The 17,137-nt window shown below is 46.1% G+C and overlaps 1 protein-coding gene across 4 annotated transcripts in view; it reads right to left on the bottom strand.

The window, feature by feature from the left end:
* The window catches only part of LOC144818378 (tight junction protein 2-like), a 438,051-nt gene that overhangs the window by 120,108 nt on the left and 300,806 nt on the right, over nucleotides 1–17,137 (bottom strand). For all 4 annotated transcript variants that reach the window (XM_078675742.1, XM_078675743.1, XM_078675740.1 and 1 more), the window contains 4 exons: nucleotides 16,532–17,063; nucleotides 13,094–13,197; nucleotides 7,545–7,698; nucleotides 307–418 (listed from right to left, as the gene is read on the bottom strand). In XM_078675742.1, coding sequence (XP_078531868.1) covers nucleotides 307–418; nucleotides 7,545–7,698; nucleotides 13,094–13,197; nucleotides 16,532–17,063 — 902 coding nt within the window. The remainder of the gene's footprint in view (nucleotides 1–306; nucleotides 419–7,544; nucleotides 7,699–13,093; nucleotides 13,198–16,531; nucleotides 17,064–17,137) is intronic.

Genomic DNA, 17,137 nt, shown 5'->3' with positions numbered 1-17,137 from the left:
TTTCTTCTAATGAGGACTAGTGTGATGGGGTTGTGTTGTCTTACACCAAAGAACTGATGAACTGCATAGTTTTGAGTGGTGCAGAGGCCAGCATATAGACTGCAGCAGCAGAACAGGGGTGATGTAGCCAAAAGGAGCATTCGGGCTATATCTTGTTAAGAGAGAAGCGTCAGCCGAACTTCTCTATGGATAGAGATTGTAATATGTCCTAAAAACGTAAGGCACACAATTTCAGAAGTTGAACAATCAACCAATAGCACAAGGAACAGACAAATAAACACAGGTATAAGAAAAATAAAATGTTACCTTGATTTTTCTTTCAGCTTCTCATTTGAGGAATGAGATTCAAAATCTGAGTGATGCAATCTTGTGTCTTCATGAGGAGAACTAGATCGGTTGGACTCTATTTCAGATATATCTGGAAAAAAAAGAAAAATCAAGGAACTGCAGTACAAAGCTAAGCCTGTGTAAGACGTTAAAAAGTAATGGGAGAGAATCCCATAGTGTGACTGGTAAAGGGAGGTAATGAGCTTCTAGAATTGCAGTGTTCATACCCTTAGCGTTGCAGAAATAGGTTGATAAGGAGAAATGAGGTTCAACAATGTTTTTAGGTTTAGGCTCTTCCTTAATGTCTTTCCTAAGTGTTCCAAATGTACTATTGACAAATATGTATTATTTATTTATTTTTAACTCTAACTGGTCTCTATGCCAAAGCCTTTCACACCACTATGTATTAAATGTGTTGCTTAATATATATATATCAATCAAACAAACAATTAAACAAATACCACATTCAATTAAAATTTGTTTCTCAACATTTACCCTCCTTTTCTTGTGTTTTAGTGCATATTGTATTGATCACACTGTTCAGAACCTGATGTTGGGTTCGTAAAGAAATTCTGAAGTAGTAAAGTATATTATTTCATCAGGTGTTTGTGTTTAACATCTCAAACATAGTACATTATTTATCCATCAGTAGTGCTCCTTGCCTTGCCAAAGATCAGGCTCGAAAGCCCCTTTTTTTAATTAATAGCCAGTTTGACACAGTAGTACAAGTCCCAGATAAGACTTTATGAATAAAAAGTGTCTGAGAATTTTGTATCAGTATTAAATAAAAAAAATCTCTATGTTCAATGTGAAAATGCAACTGGGAGATACAGATTAATGTAATCACTCACCTACACAAACGGGTAAATGGCCCCACTTCTCATGTTTTAGTCAGCTCATAATTGGAGCCCACATAAAGTGTTACTTATATAGTGGTAGCTATATTGGGTGATTCAACACATGGTGGTGGTGTCCTCCCTTTCTATTGTTGTCTATACCCTATGGTTACATACAGATAATAGGGTAGTATTCCAGAATGGTAAAACTGCTAATTGTATCTATTGTTAAGGGGTTGGTTTGGATTAAAACATTTTAAATTCATGTTCTCATCACTTTAATTGGTAACTGTGATCTGGAGAGAAACAAAGATAGGGCAAAAAAGAAAAATTTTGTTTAAAAGCCACAACCCACAATTGAATACCCAAATAGAAAAATTGGGTAAGACTTGTAAAGCAACACATTTTGAGAACATTAAATACAATGTAATAGACACTAAGAGGGGCTAAATGATGAGTATTGCTTTCAATCAGGAACAGATAAACACATCAGTTATTTCTACACAAAGACAAAACAGATTGGTAGCTGAGTGGGAGCCATGCCCGGTGTTAATCGGTCTATACAATTTAGGTATTAGAAACATGCAGTTTTACTATTGTGTTCTCTGGAAAAGTAAATGCTGATAGATGTGCTGGAAAATGTAAAAGAGAGGGAAGTGCCTGACTGGCAGGTTCCCACTCAATGAATATGTTTAATATACAAGTAAGACAAGAAATAATCTGAGAAATGAAAGAATCCAAAGGGACCATATAAACAAGCCCCCATCTGGATCTGTTGGACTGAGCCTATTCTTATGAGCTGCTCCAAATCAACTGGAAGACCTAGTGTGTATATGAAGACAGACAGGGCACAAAATGAGAGGATGGCTTTCCCATCTCCAATCTCATGTTAGATGAGGGTGGCTCAATGTAGTATGCGGGCTGGAAGCACTCACAAGGTTTTAATGTATGACTCATTAGTGAATCAATTAAGATCCACATTATTGTTTACACTTGCACTGATATGCACAATGGCCAACTAAAGTTGTGGATGTCTCTCTCCAATGGAGAAAGGGTATAAAATGTTGAAAATTGGTTCTCTGCAGGCTGTACATAGTTCTACCCCACCCTACCCCCGCCCCCTGAATAAGGAGGAACAAATACATGAATAGAAGAGGCAGCCACTAAACTGTAAACAGTAGGGGAAAGGGATGGAGAGGCGGTCATACTGGTGGAGAGATTATGATGCTGTAGACATGAAAGAGAAGACTTACCAGAATAAAGGGAAAGGGCTGGAGGAAGAAGTGGGAATAGCCTAGGGAGTTGGGTTAAGCAGGAGGCTGGAGAACATAATTGGGAATTGTGGAGGAGGAGGGAGCTACAGTTAGCTGTGAATAGCAGGATTCCCAAGCACTAATGCCACAATTTCTCCAAGAATCATTAACATTAATTTCTGCATGAGAAGGCATTTTTAACATCTGGGCGGCCAGACATGTCTAATTCCTGAAGTGTACTCTCATTTATGAAGACAATGGTCATTTAATTTTGAAAGGTTCATTCCTTTCTGTTCTTTTAACGATTTACATGTCGGCCTGCGCCATTGCTGCTAATACTCTTTTACACCTGGATGAGATTTTGCAGAGCGTTTTGTTATAAACCGGAAAAAGATACAATATAGCTGCCCTGCTTGGCATTAATCTAGGTTGCTCAACCTGGCACCAATTACCGTGGCTGTTTCTTGCACTTCCCCACCCTTTGGCACTAGTAAGGGGGAGGTATTTATTTAGCACACAATATGCAGCACATCCGAGGAAGGCTGCACTCTCTAGAAATGTTTGATGCCCCTTTCCCTGCCATAAATGCTTTCTTCCCTCTCTACCAATGGCTTCTCTTGATCGTACAAGTAATGGCTGCACAATCAAGCAAAAATGAAAGAAGATGAAACTAATGTAAGGCACACATGATGAAACAAACCTTTGATGTGCACATGAGTAAAGGTCTAGCACAAACAGGCATTTCTGATGCCATTTACTTTGAGCAAAAAATATAAGATATGGTGTTCCCTGGTGCAGGAATCAACTCTGCTCAGATACTGGTGTGTCATTCAGGCATGGTTTCTTTTATAGCATAAACATTTTTATGCACTCATGCTTGCATTGCAATTTCCCATATGCTGGGTTCTCACATTATGTGATAGGTGCCATGCTGTGAGCCATTAGTGATAAGAGTCAAAAGACGAATCTGATGATTGAGGAAAATAGACGTAGGTGAGAGTAGACACGGTGGAGAAAGGGGTGAGAAGGGAAGGTGGTTCAGCTAAAGGTGGTGAAGTGGACCTAAGGTCAAGGACTGCAGCAGCGCTTTGCTGCAGCTCGTGTGCGCTCTCTCGGCGCTACTTCTGATTTTTAAAACGTCCCGTTTTTTATTTAATTTTCTTTTCTTTTCTTTTTCCTTTCCCCTGGTTTTAACCACAGGGTCTCTGGCCACTCACCCGCACTCTAATTTGCTTGAAAACCCACCGCTGTTGAGCGGGTCCGGTTCCGGGGAGGCAGAGGCGTGATCTTGGAGTGGTGAGGAACTGTGGGTGCCATCTTTGAGCGTCCTTACGCTCGTGGACTGGGGGAGCTGCCTACTTAAAGCTCGCCTCATGGCGCGCAGCGGTGACGCGCAGCGGGCGTGCCTTCTCTGTGCCTGAGTCGTGCCAGAGTCCTGCCCGTCTGCGCTCGTCAGCGTCTCGGAAGGCGGCGAGGTAGGCATTTTAGTTGTTAGTTTTTAATCTCGCTGGCCAGCGTTGACACTTCATAGGCTGCTATGTTATGTTATTCTTCAAGTGAGTTATTTGCGCTTAGGCGCTCTGCTCCTTCTTGCCACCATGTTTTCCCGGGCGGTCGCTCGCTTAGGAAGGGCTGCTCCGGTTGTGGTTGGAATCTGTTCCATAAGGAAGATCGTGTTCTTGCACATAACTCCCTTCGCTATCCCTGTTATTTGCTAAACACCAGATCGCTCAGCAAGCATTCCATAGATATCTGGAATTTGCTTACGGACTCTAAAATCTCGTGTCTGTTTCTCACTGAGACTTGGCTCAGCGAATGCTCCGCTCCCGATGTAGCCGCCGCTATCCCCCCAAACTATACCATCTTTAGGAGGGATAGAGGTACTGGCAGAGGTGGTGGAGTGGCAATAATAGTGGACAACAGTATTCCATGTTTGACTTTTACCGTAGAGAACATTGCTGGCAGTGAGGCCCTTGGCTTCACTCTTAAACTGTCTCCCCGTCAAACCTGCTCAGGGATTATCATCTACAGGGCTCCCGGCCCGCTGGGCACCTTTTTTGATGATCTGCAGGCTGCTCTTTCAGTGCCTTGTCTCAGATCTGAACACTGTATCCTCTTGGGAGATTTTAATCTACACATGGATAACCTATCTGATTCAGACACCATCAAACTCCTGGACATTGTGTGTCCATTTGGGATGCCCCCTTATGTTGTCAGTTCTACTCATGACAAAGGCCATGTGTTGGATCAGATTTTTTCCACTAGGATCATAGAGGCATCTTCTCCTTTGCCAGTCTCTTGGACCGATCATTATCTGATCAAATTTTGCATCTCAGCTGCAGTCACGTCTGGCCCAAGAGGGCTGAGAGACGCGAGACGAGTGTCTCGACCTTTTCATCGAGTTACGGCGGACATGTTAGCGGATGCTCTTGGTCGTTATCCTTGTCAGCTAACAGGTCATCTGGAACAGGATCTTGAACTGTTTCAGAAATGGCTTTCCATTAGACTTGAGGAGTTAGCTCCTGGTAAACCCAACAACGATGTGAGTAGACATGTATCGGCCCCCTGGTTTACGCCACTCCTGGGCAGGATGCGCCAAGACTGCAAGAGAGCAGAAAGGGCCTGGAGACGTAGATATGACTTGGAAGACAAGAACAAATATAAGGAGCTTATTTGTCTCTATCATAAGCACATTTTTGAGGCAAAAAAGGTGTATTTAGAGCGCAGAATTGATGCTGCTGAATGTGTGAGCAAAGAGATTTTTAAAGTTGTACGGGAATTTGTTTCACCTGTATCCAGCACACCCACTCATGCTCATTCCGAAGCCTGGATCAGGCAACTTGGTGAATTTTTCACTAATAAAATTAAACTCATTCAAGGTTCTTTTCCGGGCTCGGGGCTTTGCCCTGCCGCTGACCTCCCGGCATCTATGTTTCCATCTGGCAGGGACAAAGGCCCTCTGCTTTTGGCTTTTCCTTCTATTTCTCTTGCTTCCTCTTCTAATCTGCTGGCTCGGCTTAAATCGAGCTCGCCGCTTGACCCCTGCCCTGCTAAGTGTCTGGGGAGACTTGCACCGGCAGTTAATACTCTGCTCAATCCCTTGCTCAACGCCTCCCTGATCTCAGGAGAGGTGCCCAACGCCTGGAAGCACGCCCTTATCCTCCCGCTGTTGAAGAAACCATCTTTAGATCCCCTTGTACACGCGAATTATAGACCAATCTCCCTCCTCCCCGCACTGGCTAAGGTGATTGAGAAGCACGTGCACCTCTCGATTTCCACCTTCATAGAGAGCAACAATATTCTGCACGATTCTCAGTCTGGTTTCCGTGCTAACTTTAGCACGGAGACAGCCCTTCTCGAAATCACTGATGCCATTCGAGAGATATTGGATGGGGGGGGGAAGCCATCTTGGTCATGCTGGACTTGTCGGCGGCGTTCGACACCGTGCCCCATGCCGGTCTCCTTTTAAGACTCTGGGAGATAGGCTTTCGTGGGACGGTGTGGAATTGGTTTAAGTCCTTTCTGACCAACCGCCGGCAAGTGGTCTGGGCACCTCCGTTTTCCGCCGAAATGCCGCCGCTAGAGGTGGGGGTTCCTCAGGGGTCTATCCTGAGCCCCACCCTTTTTAACATCTATATGGCCCCTCTTGCGGCGGTGGCGGAGTCTTTTGGTGCCCAGATCATATCCTACACGGATGACACCCAGCTTCTTTTTTCGTGTGGCAAGGGTGAAAATTTCGACAGCGGTCGGATTCGGGAATGCCTAGAAGCCGTTTTCAAGTGGTTTCAGGAACACAGTCTGAAGTGCAACTCAGACAAGTCTGAGTTGCTCTTCTTTGGCTGCCCGCCAGATCCGGGCTGGAAGTCATGGTGGCCTTGTGATATGTCTCCACCTGACACTGCATCAGTAAAGGCGAAAAATCTGGGCTTCCTGTGTGATGTCGACCTCTCCTTTAGACCCCAGATCATCGGGCTTACGGGGAAGTGTTTCGGCAGCCTAAAAATGTTACGGAAGTTCCTCCCTTTACTGTCCCTTCAGCACAAAAAAATCACTGTGCAGGCCCTGATAGGGTCACGTCTTGACTACGTGAACGCTCTCTATGTGGGCCTTCCTAAATATCTGATGGCCCGTATGCAGGTTGTGCAGAATTCGGCGGCCAGAGCCATTTTTGGACTCCCTCGAAGGGCGTGAGCTTCGGAGTTTCTAGAGCAACTTCACTGGCTTCCGATCGCCAAGAGAGTCACCTTTAAGATCCTGACTCTGGCTTTCAAGGCGCTTCATCGGATTGGCCCAAGCTACCTAGGAAAGCGAATTGCCTTCTATGTCCCCAGAAGAACTCTCAGGTCTGCTTACGAGGCCAAGGCTGTGGTTCCCTCTATCAAGTGTACTCGCATCGGTGGTCGTTCCTGTCGGTACCTTGCACCACGCTGCTGGAATGGTCTTCCCCGGTCTTTAAGAATGGCTACTAATTTGCTAGCCTTCAGAAAGGAGCTAAAGACCTGGCTCTTCTCCCTGTAAATGTTTGCCCTCTTTTTGAGCACTGCCATGTTGTACACTTTTCCTTGTTTCTCTCTTCGCCAAAGCACCGGGACACTCCTTTGGAGTAGCCGTGCGCTATAGAAGAGCCAATATAACATAACAATTAATGTATCCACAAATCTGTAAGCCTAGTTGTCTATTTAGCAATCATTTTAACTACTCTTTTTAGTGTTGTTCTTGTAATGAATTACACATTATTAGGTACTTCAAATGTATGTTGATACTGTGTATGTATTTCTGCTTTCTACAAGCTTTTTGAAGTGGACTTCAGCAGTAGGTTAACACTACACAAATCAAATAAACCCAAATGAATAGAAACATCGAGAACAACTCTTTTTCCAGAAACACTCGGGTGACGACAGATGTGATGGTCGGAGGGGAAATAATCTTCTCTGGCTTTCTGCTATCATGCAGACAAACAAAATGCCTGCATCTAAAGATTTAGAATAGCATCTCAACAAGTAACTAGATTTCCGCACTGACACATCATAGAGAAGACCACGTGCTGGAAAGAAGCTATGACTGTTTTTAGAGCCATACAACACAAAAATATCAAGATAATGAGCATATATTCATTGATGCTTCTCACCTTCAATGTCCGAGTCGCTGTCATGCAATGATGGGATATTGATTAGAGTTTGCCTGCTGTCCCTCTGCACGACCAACTGAAGTTTCCCCCGTGACTTCTCAATTAGTTTGCGGGCATCAGTTAATGACATGTTCTCAGTGACAGTGCCATTGATCTATTGATAAACACAATCAGTAAAGTGTTAACCCGGTGGAACATTTATTTTTAGAAAAAGGAACAGAAATGTCATCCTTTTTGCGTCAACTTTACCTGTTTTGGTAGATAGAGTGAAAGATGATCATATAAAGGCATTATGTGACTTTACAGATCACTGTTCATGCTTCCACGAATATAACTCACGAACAGAAAATGCCCAAGGAGCATCCCAATAAATATCAAGAAACAGAATAATAGGGTCGTCTAATACTAGGTTATAACATAGAATAACATACCGTGTTATTTCAGAACGAAATTCAATTTCTAGATGAAATTTCTTTAGAGGGCATCCTCGCATACCAGACTTCATCTCTCAAAACATCTCTGACTGCTTTCCGTACTTTTACAGTTACTATGCTATTTTGTATACATTGTTTCAAATGTGAAATTCTCTTAGGATTCAGCATGTACATAATGATATTCAGCATGTACATAATGATGAACGACAAATTAACAAATACAGTAACAGAAAAAAATTAATCTTCATGGCTTTCTATTTTTTTTTTAAATTGTTTCCCTCGGCAAGGATGAGCTTTGACTTACATTGTGATTTATTACGGCTACTAATTACTGGGCATCATGTACTTGGCATTTGCTAGTTAAGGAAGGTGGGGTTTACAGGATGGTGGTTCGGGGACGTGCGGAGTTAAGTTACTATTGTTTTTGTCCTAATTTTTCCTCTCAATTTGCCTTATTTTATAAACTGAACAACACTAGGGGTAATACGCTTTGCATATTGTTGCTACTGCATCGCTACCAACAATTAGCAGTTCCCACCGGCTGTGTGATGTAGGCGGGTATATGTATATTGAACTCCAATACAAACAGTCCTAAAAGTAAATTGCTTGAGGTTCCCAATAGTAGAAGTTTGGGATCTAGAAGTGCTGCCTATTAGACCGCCATAAAGTAGATAGCACAGGTCACTGCATTTTAAGGCCCCTAAAAATATTAAGGAACTCTTTTCCTGCACACAACTGCATTTTAATGTCTTCTAGTTTAAAGTGTAAAGAAAAAAAAACTTTTTTTGAATTAATTGGGCCTGGTGCCAGAAAGTGGGAGGCCTATGCATGAAAGGAAACACATTTCTCACGTTGAGGATGTCTGGTTTCTGGAATATGCCAGCAGCCAAAGGCAGGGAGAACAGCAGCATTTTGCACTGGTCAGAAGAAAGTGTGATTCTTGTTGTACAGCAACTGTAATTACTGCTTTTCTCAGGGATCGTTCCTTTAGACGAGGGAACACTGTGCTGCCCTCTTCATCACACCGGTCATATCCCCTACTGGGATCCAAAATGCTACTATTACCTCAGCAGAGAGATTGTGTGTGTGTGTGTGTGTGTGTGTGTGTGTGTGTCAGGCCTATGGCATGCTTGATGTCTTAAAAACTAGGATTTGGCGAGGTGGGGAAGGGAATGATAAATTGTAGGCATCAATCAATCAATCATTCATTACATTTGTAAAGCGCTGTGACGGGCGCAGGAAGAATAGGTAACAAGTGGGTCTTTGTTGTCTTGGGTTTTATTTTACTATACAACAAATCAGAACTCTTCTTCTTGACATCTAAGGTCCGACGCGGTGAACGACTCCTCTCAGACTTTTTAGGACAAGGCTGTACTGGATCAGCTCGACGGGTTCTCTCTGGAGTCCGTCGATGTAAAGTTTCGTCTGGTTCCGTCTTGGCGCTTGGAACAAACAGAACGAGATAGCACTGTGTAAGTATAGTATTCTCTTTGTCTATCACTTTTGGGAAAAGGGAGTGAGGGAGCAACAACCCGTGCAACACAACTATTTATAATGCCGATGTGAGGGGTTAGTGCTCAGGGTAGGGATGAACCGGGGACAGGTGGATACCAAGGTCACGCTGTGGAATCGTTCTTACGCCTGACCCAGCCCTTGATTTTATTTCGTACCTGTGTGAGCCACACACTTCCCCCGGGTGTATGTCTGGGCGACTCGTGAAGTTGTTGGCCTCCTGGCTTCTTCTTCTCTGCGTCTGTTTCTCAACCACCGGTCTCCGCTTCCTCGAAGTCTCCCGAACTTTCCTCCGCTTCGCTTCTCTCCTCCGTCACACTCCGCTCGACAACTCTCACCCTTCGGGTGAACAAGCACACCCTCGATTGGCTGTTCTCCGTATAAGACGTCTCCACGTCTTGCTGTAGCTCCTCCCACTCGTTGCTCGTGTCCAAATTAAAGGGCCAGTGTACCATATCCTTCTCGTGTTCCTGAAAGTCAATATCAACGTTCTGTGGGAAGTAGAAAGAAGGGGAGGAAGTAGTTGACAGCTGGTGAAGTGATCCCCGGTCATAACCCTGAGTATACGGTGTTCCCACGCCGTTACAAGCGCGCTACATACCCGTGAGGGTCTCAAGGCGCTGGGGGTGGGGGGGGCGCTACTGATCGAAGAGCCAGGTCTTGAGGAGTCTTCTGAAGGCCAGCAGGTCCTGAGTCTGTCGTAGGTTGGTTGGGAGAGTGTTCCAGGTCTTGGCGGCGAGGTAGGAGAAGGATCTTCCGCCGGCTGTGGTTTTCCGGATACGAGGGACTGTGGCGAGGGCGAGGTTGGCTGAGCGGAGGCTTCGGGTGGGGGTGTGGAAGCTGATTCGGTTGTTGAGGTAAGTAGGTCCGGTGTTGTGTAGTGCTTTGTGTGCGTGGATGAGGAGTTTGAAGGTGATCCTCTTGTTGACGGGGAGCCAGTGCAGGCCTCTCCGGTGGGGTGTGATGTGGCTGCGGCGGGGGACGTCGAGGATCAGTCGAGCCGAGGCGTTCTGGATTCGTTGTTGTCGTCTCAGGAGCTTGTTTGTAGTTCCTGAGTAGAGGGCGTTCCCGTAGTCGAGTCTGCTGGTGATGAGGGCCTGGGTGACGGTTTTTCTAGTGTCGATGGGGATCCATTTGAAGATTCTACGGAGCATTCAGAGGGTGTTGAAGCAGGACGCGGAGACGGCGTTGACTTGCCTGGTCATGGGGAGGGTGGAGTCGAGGATGACCCCCAGGTTGTGTGCGTGGTCCGTGGGTTCCGGGGCTGTGCCTAGCGATGTGGGCCACCAGGAGTCGTCCCAGGCTGATGGGGCGGGTCCGAGAATGAGGACCTCCGTCTTGTCTGAGTTCAGCTTCAGTCTGCTGTCCTTCATCCAGTCCGCTACGGCCCTCATTCCTCTGTGGAGAATGGCTTTGGCGGTGTGGGGGTCTTCGGTGAGGGATATGATCAGCTGGGTGGCGTCGGAGATGATGTTGAGGTTATGTTGTCGTGCGACGTGGGCGAGAGGAGTCATGTAGATATTGAACAGCGTAGGGCTGAGGGAGGATCCCTGTGGGACGCAGCAGATGATCTTGGTGGTTTGTGAGCGAAAGGGTGGGAGGCGGACGCTCTGGGTTCTGCCGGAGAGGAAGGATGTGGTCCAGGCCAGGGCCTTCTCTTGAATACCGGCGTCATGGAGGCGTGCTGATAGGGAGCGGTGGCAGACTGTGTCAAAGGCTGCTGATAGGTCCAGGAGGATGAGGGCGGCTGTTTCTCCTTTGTCCATCAGGGTCCTGATGTCGTCAGTGGCGGCGATGAGGGTGGTCTCGGTGCTGTGGTTGCTGCGAAAGCCGGATTGGGAAGGGTCCAGGATATTGTTGTCTTCGAGGTAGTGGGTTAGCTGTTTGTTGACGATCTTCTCTGTCACTTTTTCCGGGAACGGGAGCAGGGAGATGGGCCGGAAGTTCTTGAGGTCCTTGGGGTCCGCCTTGGGCTTCCTCAGAAGGGCGTTAATCTCGCCGTGCTACCAGCTTTCCGGGAAGGTGGCTGTCTCGAAGGAGCAGTTGATTGTTTTCCGGAGGTGGGGCACGATGGTTGTGCTGGCCTTGTTGAAGACGTGGTGAGGGCAGGGGTCCGATGGGGATCCGGAGTGGATCGAGTTCATGGTTTTGATGGTGTCTTCGTCGCTGACAATGGACCAGGTGGTCAGGCGGCTGGTTGTCGCAGGGGTGGTGGACTCGGTGGTAGGTGCGGGAGGGGTTGGAGTTGAAGCTGTCGTGGATGTCGGTGATCTTGCGGTGAAAGAAGGCAGCCAGGGAGTCGCACAGGTCTTGTGATGGTGGGATGTCGTTGGTGCTGGCGCTGGGGTTGGAGAGTTCTTTCACGATGCTGAAGAGCTCTTTGGTGTTGTGTGCGTTGTTGTCTAGGCGGTCCTTGAAGGCGGTCCTCTTGGCGGTCCTGATGAGTTGGTGGTGTCTGCGGGTGGCGCTCTTGAGGGCTGCGTGGCTGTCTGGTGTTCGGTCGTGGAGCCATTTCTTCTCCAGCTTCCGACAGGTGTGCGTGGAGATCGGAGGTCTTCGGTGAACCAGGTGGCTTTCTTGTTGGTGTAATTGTTTGTGGAGGTCTTGAGAGGGGCGAGGGTGTTGGCGCAGTCGTTGATCCACTGTGTGAGGTTGGTTGCAGCGGTGTCTGGGTCGGTGGGTGGTCTCCGGGCGACGTTGGTCGTCAGTTGGTCCTCGGTGACCTTGCCTAAGCAGCGGCGTGGCAGCTGTTGGGTGCGGTGGTGTGTGGTGGGTTTCCTGAAGGTGAAGTGGACGCATCTGTGGTCGGTCCAGTGGGGTTCGGTGGTGTGGTTGAAGGAGACGTGGGGGCTTGCAGGGAAGATGGGGTCAAGTGTATGTCCAGCGGCGTGGGTGGGTGTCGTCACGAGCTGTTTGAGTCCGAGGTTGGCGATCAGGGCGGTGGAGTTGGTGTCGTTGTTGTTCTCGAGGTGGAAGTTCAGGTCCCTGAGGAGGATGAAGTCCGTGGAGGCGAGGCCGTCGGTGCCGATGAGGTCGGTAATGGTGTCGCTGAACTGTGGTCGGGGTCCGGGAGGTCTGTAGATGTGTTTTCCCCTGAGGGTCGTGTTGGGGTCGATGTGAATTTGGAAGTGCATGTGCTCGGCGGTGGTGAGGGTGTCGTCGGCATCTCCTTTAGATCCGACACATTTCCTTCGCCTTCTACAACAACCGCTTTTCATTTGCTCGGCTATGAGCATTACAAGCAATGAGCACATCCTTGATAAATAAGGGTAACAAAATGCATGTATTTAAACAACTAAATTATAAGTGTCTTCTGACATGGGCTTCACACCAGGCATCACTATCTTTACTGAGTCCAAATAAACCCATCACTCATGTCAATGTCTGAATCAGCACTATTTTCAATTATTTTCATCATTTAGATCCATCACTGGAAAAGAGAGGTCAATATGTAATCTTTTATTGTGTTCAGGCTTGAAACAATGCTCAACAATGAAGTCATCAAGTCTCTGAGCTGAATAAGACTTGGCTCCCTAATCCAGAAACTGAAGGGGCCCTCCCCTCGCTATGCACAGCATCTGGAGGAGCCTGCGCAGAACTCACCTTCAGGACGATATCACTCTCGTGCAGGTTGCCATTCTTTGACGCCAGCCCGGTGTCAGTCATTTCTTTGATAAAGATCTGACTGCCAAGTCTCAGGCCATACTCTGCCAGAAATAGAAAACACAAATGTTCAGGAAAAGGAAACTCTGCCCAACACATTGAGAATAATGACTGCTGGGGGAATACTTTGTGAAACAACAACGGTCCATGCAAAGCAATGAATATAGACTGAATCAGTTCTATATTTGGGGCGACATGTCCAGCCGGACAGAGGTCTTCAATTTTTTACTCAATTGAAATATTTCATACACAGGAATACCTTCAACAAATCACCAGTGTGGGGCACAAGCCTGTACCCAAACACAGTCAGATCAGTACAAAAGGTAAACAGAGGAAAAGAGCAGGGCTTTTCAAGGCAAAAGCAGCGATTTCTGTAAAGTATTGAGTGTACAGAAATATCAGTTAAACACCATTACATAGAACATATAAATATAGCATTTGTATATGGTGTACAATGAGTCGACGGCGTTTCGGTCCCACTACTTAGTCATGGGGACCATCATCAGGTCATTTATATTTGCATTTAACATTATAAGCCTCTAATGCTGGGGGGGGGGGGGGGGAAGGTTACCCCGATCGGCACGGGCAAGGGCTAAGAAATTGATAGCCTGGGGAAGCAGCCCAGAATCGGGCGCTATTGAGGTGGGCCGCGCTTCATTGATTAAAATCCGCGGTACCAGGAGAAGACCGGTTCAGTCGGTAGATTCCACTACCGACTGAACCGGTCTTCTACTGGTACCGCGGATTTTAATCAATGAAGCGCGGCCCACCTCAATAGCGCCCGATTCTGGGCTGCTTCCCCAGGCTATCAATTTCTTAGCCCTTGCCCGTGCCGATCGGGGTAACCTTTTTTCTTCCCCCCCCGGCATTAGAGGCTTATAATGTTAAAGGCAAATATAAATGTCCTGATGATGGTCCCCATGACTAAGTAGTGGGACCGAAACTCCGTCGACTCATTGTACACCATATACAAATGCTTGATTTATAGGTTATATGTAATGGTGTGTAACTGATATTTCTGTACACTCAATACTTTACAGAAATCGCTGCTTTTGCCTTGAAAAGCCCTGCTCTTTTCCTCTGTTTACCTTTTGTACTGATCTGACTGTGTTTGGGTACAGGCTTGTGCCCCACACTGGTGATTTGTTGAAGGTATTCCTGTGTATGAAATATTTCAATTGAGTAAAAAATTGAAGACCTCTGTCCGGCTGGACATGTCGCCCCAAATATAGAACTGATTCAGTCTATATTCATTGCTTTGCATATAATTCTTTTGCATGGACCGTTGTTGTTTCACAAAATATGCTCCCCGAGGTCCGATGCTAATTCACTTGGGGCCCCTTGTTGTCCTTAACATGCTGGGGGAATACAGCATCACTTTTAAGGGGAGCCCATTGTGGAATAATCTCTCTAAATAGTGCCGTGTACACAGCTCCAGTAACATGCCTCAGTGAATATGCCTGACCAGTCTAATGAAAAGGAGGGAGGGACAGATTTTGACTACAATTACACAAATTCAAACAAACTAGTTCTGGTGGTAGCCTTTGGCTCTTGGTAAAGGTTACATTGTGTCAACGAACATATTTCTTATGATCAAATATTACATTAGGTGATGTTTAGTGATTTACAAAAAACTTTAGAGACATGGAGGTCGTTTTAGATTTCAAGGAGAGGGTAACAGAATAAGGCAGCATTAAATGTCAGTAAAGCGTTTGACGTGCCGCATTCAGCTTGTATTCCACACCACATATATTTGCTATGCCGGTATTTACAATCTAAGTGGCAAATGGAAAATTAATCGAGATTACACATTTTTCACCGAAGTGCAAAAAAATGGGATTAGCCCCAGTGTTCATGCAGAGAAAGTAAACCACAATGCGACACCAAATCTTCTCCCTGATTTTACATTGTGCTTTGCTACACAGGTGTGTAGGATTTCATCTGTGATGCAGACATTTGCTTTGTTTTAGTTACTGTGCCTGTGCAGCAGGTGCATGATCCCCATGGATAACCAAACTATTATTATACATTAACCTGCTGATTATGAGTTTTCTTCTGGTCCTACCTATCTTGCTGTCCGACTCAGTCTATTGAGATAGCATCCACTGACAAAAATGTATTTTAGGTGCCATGAGTTGGTATAGGGAGAATGTGGAATATAGTGCACACCACACACAATATACCGTTAATAGCTACAAAAATAAAACAAATATGTACTTCTACTTCATTATGTATAAATAATATGTATTGATAGTTGTTAAAAATTGGGTTTCTGGCTGGTAGAGTATGCACTCAGCCAAGCAGGAACCACAATCCTAGTCAAGGTAAGTGCAGTACACACGAATAGCTTACCTGTGCTCACTCTGTGGTAGCTTGACACAGAGCAGTCTGGCTGTAGGACTCTGGGCAATGCTGGCCAGTGCTAAATTGCAGGTTCTCTCTCCCCTAAAACATGGTATGATTGGTTTCTACAGGATTGGCATATTTGATTTACTAATCACCCCTTAGTATAGTGCGCTACAGGTGTCCAGGGCCTGTAAATAAAATGTGATTTTTTTTTCGCATTTCACCATTACTAATGGAAGTAGAAAGGAGGTTATTGCCTCATAATGTTTCCTGGGGTACGACTGGCCTGTTTACTTCGCTTTCCTCCCGTTACCTGATCCCTCTCTTCCCTCACAGGAGAAGTAGGCCAAAACATATGCGCAGTGTTAATGGTTTATTTGACCCACAGTTTCCACTCTCCAGAGTTGACGTTAAACCCCCCCCCCCATGTCTTTTTCTTTTCTGATGGACTAGGTACCTCGTCAGTAAGGTGCCCTTCTAGAGAGGATATTGGAGCAGATTGCCCAGTACAGCCTATTGTTGGCACTCCAGGTTGTCTCTCTTGGCACTTCCCAGAGGAAGGAGAATTGAAAGGGGGTGCCTAGATGGCCTGAGGTAGGAGGTAAATGGGTGAATCTGGAAGGAAGTAGGCATAGCAAGTGTCTGAGTAAAGTGTAAAGCAGGAGTATTTCAGGGGAGTGTGAGTAGCAGAAGTGCACAGCACGTTAGGGGCAAGTGGGCAAGCAAAAGAGCATTGAGGGTAGGGGGACACCAGTTGGGCTTCAGTCAGGGGGAGAAGAACTGATGGACTGTGCTTCTCTGGGGGCGAGAGAAGCAGAACACAGGTAGTCACAGGTGCCCTTGGGAAAGGTAGAGGCATAGATCCCACCAACGGGAGAAGCTTTTGCTCTGCCAACAGCTGTCTTCAATAATCACATTACCAACTGCTACAAGAATACTATTTAACAGAACTTCTAACCCAATGGAATACAGAGCATAATCATTAAATATGTATGCACTAACTAATTCAGAGATACAGACCCCTTCACCTACCCTCAGATGGCTTTGTTTTTGCTAAAAGAATGCTGATTGGTTTCCGGTCATCGTCCTGTTGGCCACGAAGCACTTGATGTCGATGAGGCTCGGGTGATGGGCTGCGTGACTGAAGTCTGTCTCTGCTGTGACTCCGTTGTACTCCCTTTTCAAATCTAGAATCCACAGGTTTTCGGCCATAACCTCGTTCAGGGCTGCAGTCATAGTTACGATCATAAGTTTCATCTCTGTCAATACTCCGTCCACGATCCCTTCTATACTCCAGGTCCAACCCCTTTTCACTGCTGTGGTCGCGAATTCGATCCCTATCTCTGTCAAAGAGGCGACCTCTGTCCTGGTCCCGTCTGTAGCTTCTATCCGGGCTTTGTTCATGGCTGTGGCTTCCATTGCCGCTATGCCAGCTTGTCTCACTGTAGCCACTTCTGCGGTCGAACTGGCCATCATCATTCGCAAAGTCATGACCTCGGTCATCATAATCAAGAGATGGGGATTTTAAAGCAGCAACTTGAACTTTTCGCGGCCTTTTCACTACCTGTTGATAATAAAAAATACCTTAATATACAATTGCATGTAATCTTACCTAGAACTTTGAGAAACACTTTGTAA

Source organism: Lissotriton helveticus, chromosome 2_1 (genome assembly GCF_964261635.1).
Source record: "Lissotriton helveticus chromosome 2_1, aLisHel1.1, whole genome shotgun sequence".
NCBI lineage: Eukaryota > Metazoa > Chordata > Amphibia > Caudata > Salamandridae > Lissotriton > Lissotriton helveticus.
The sequence above is the reverse complement of the archived record's forward strand: the minus strand, read 5'-3'. Positions and strand labels throughout refer to the sequence as shown.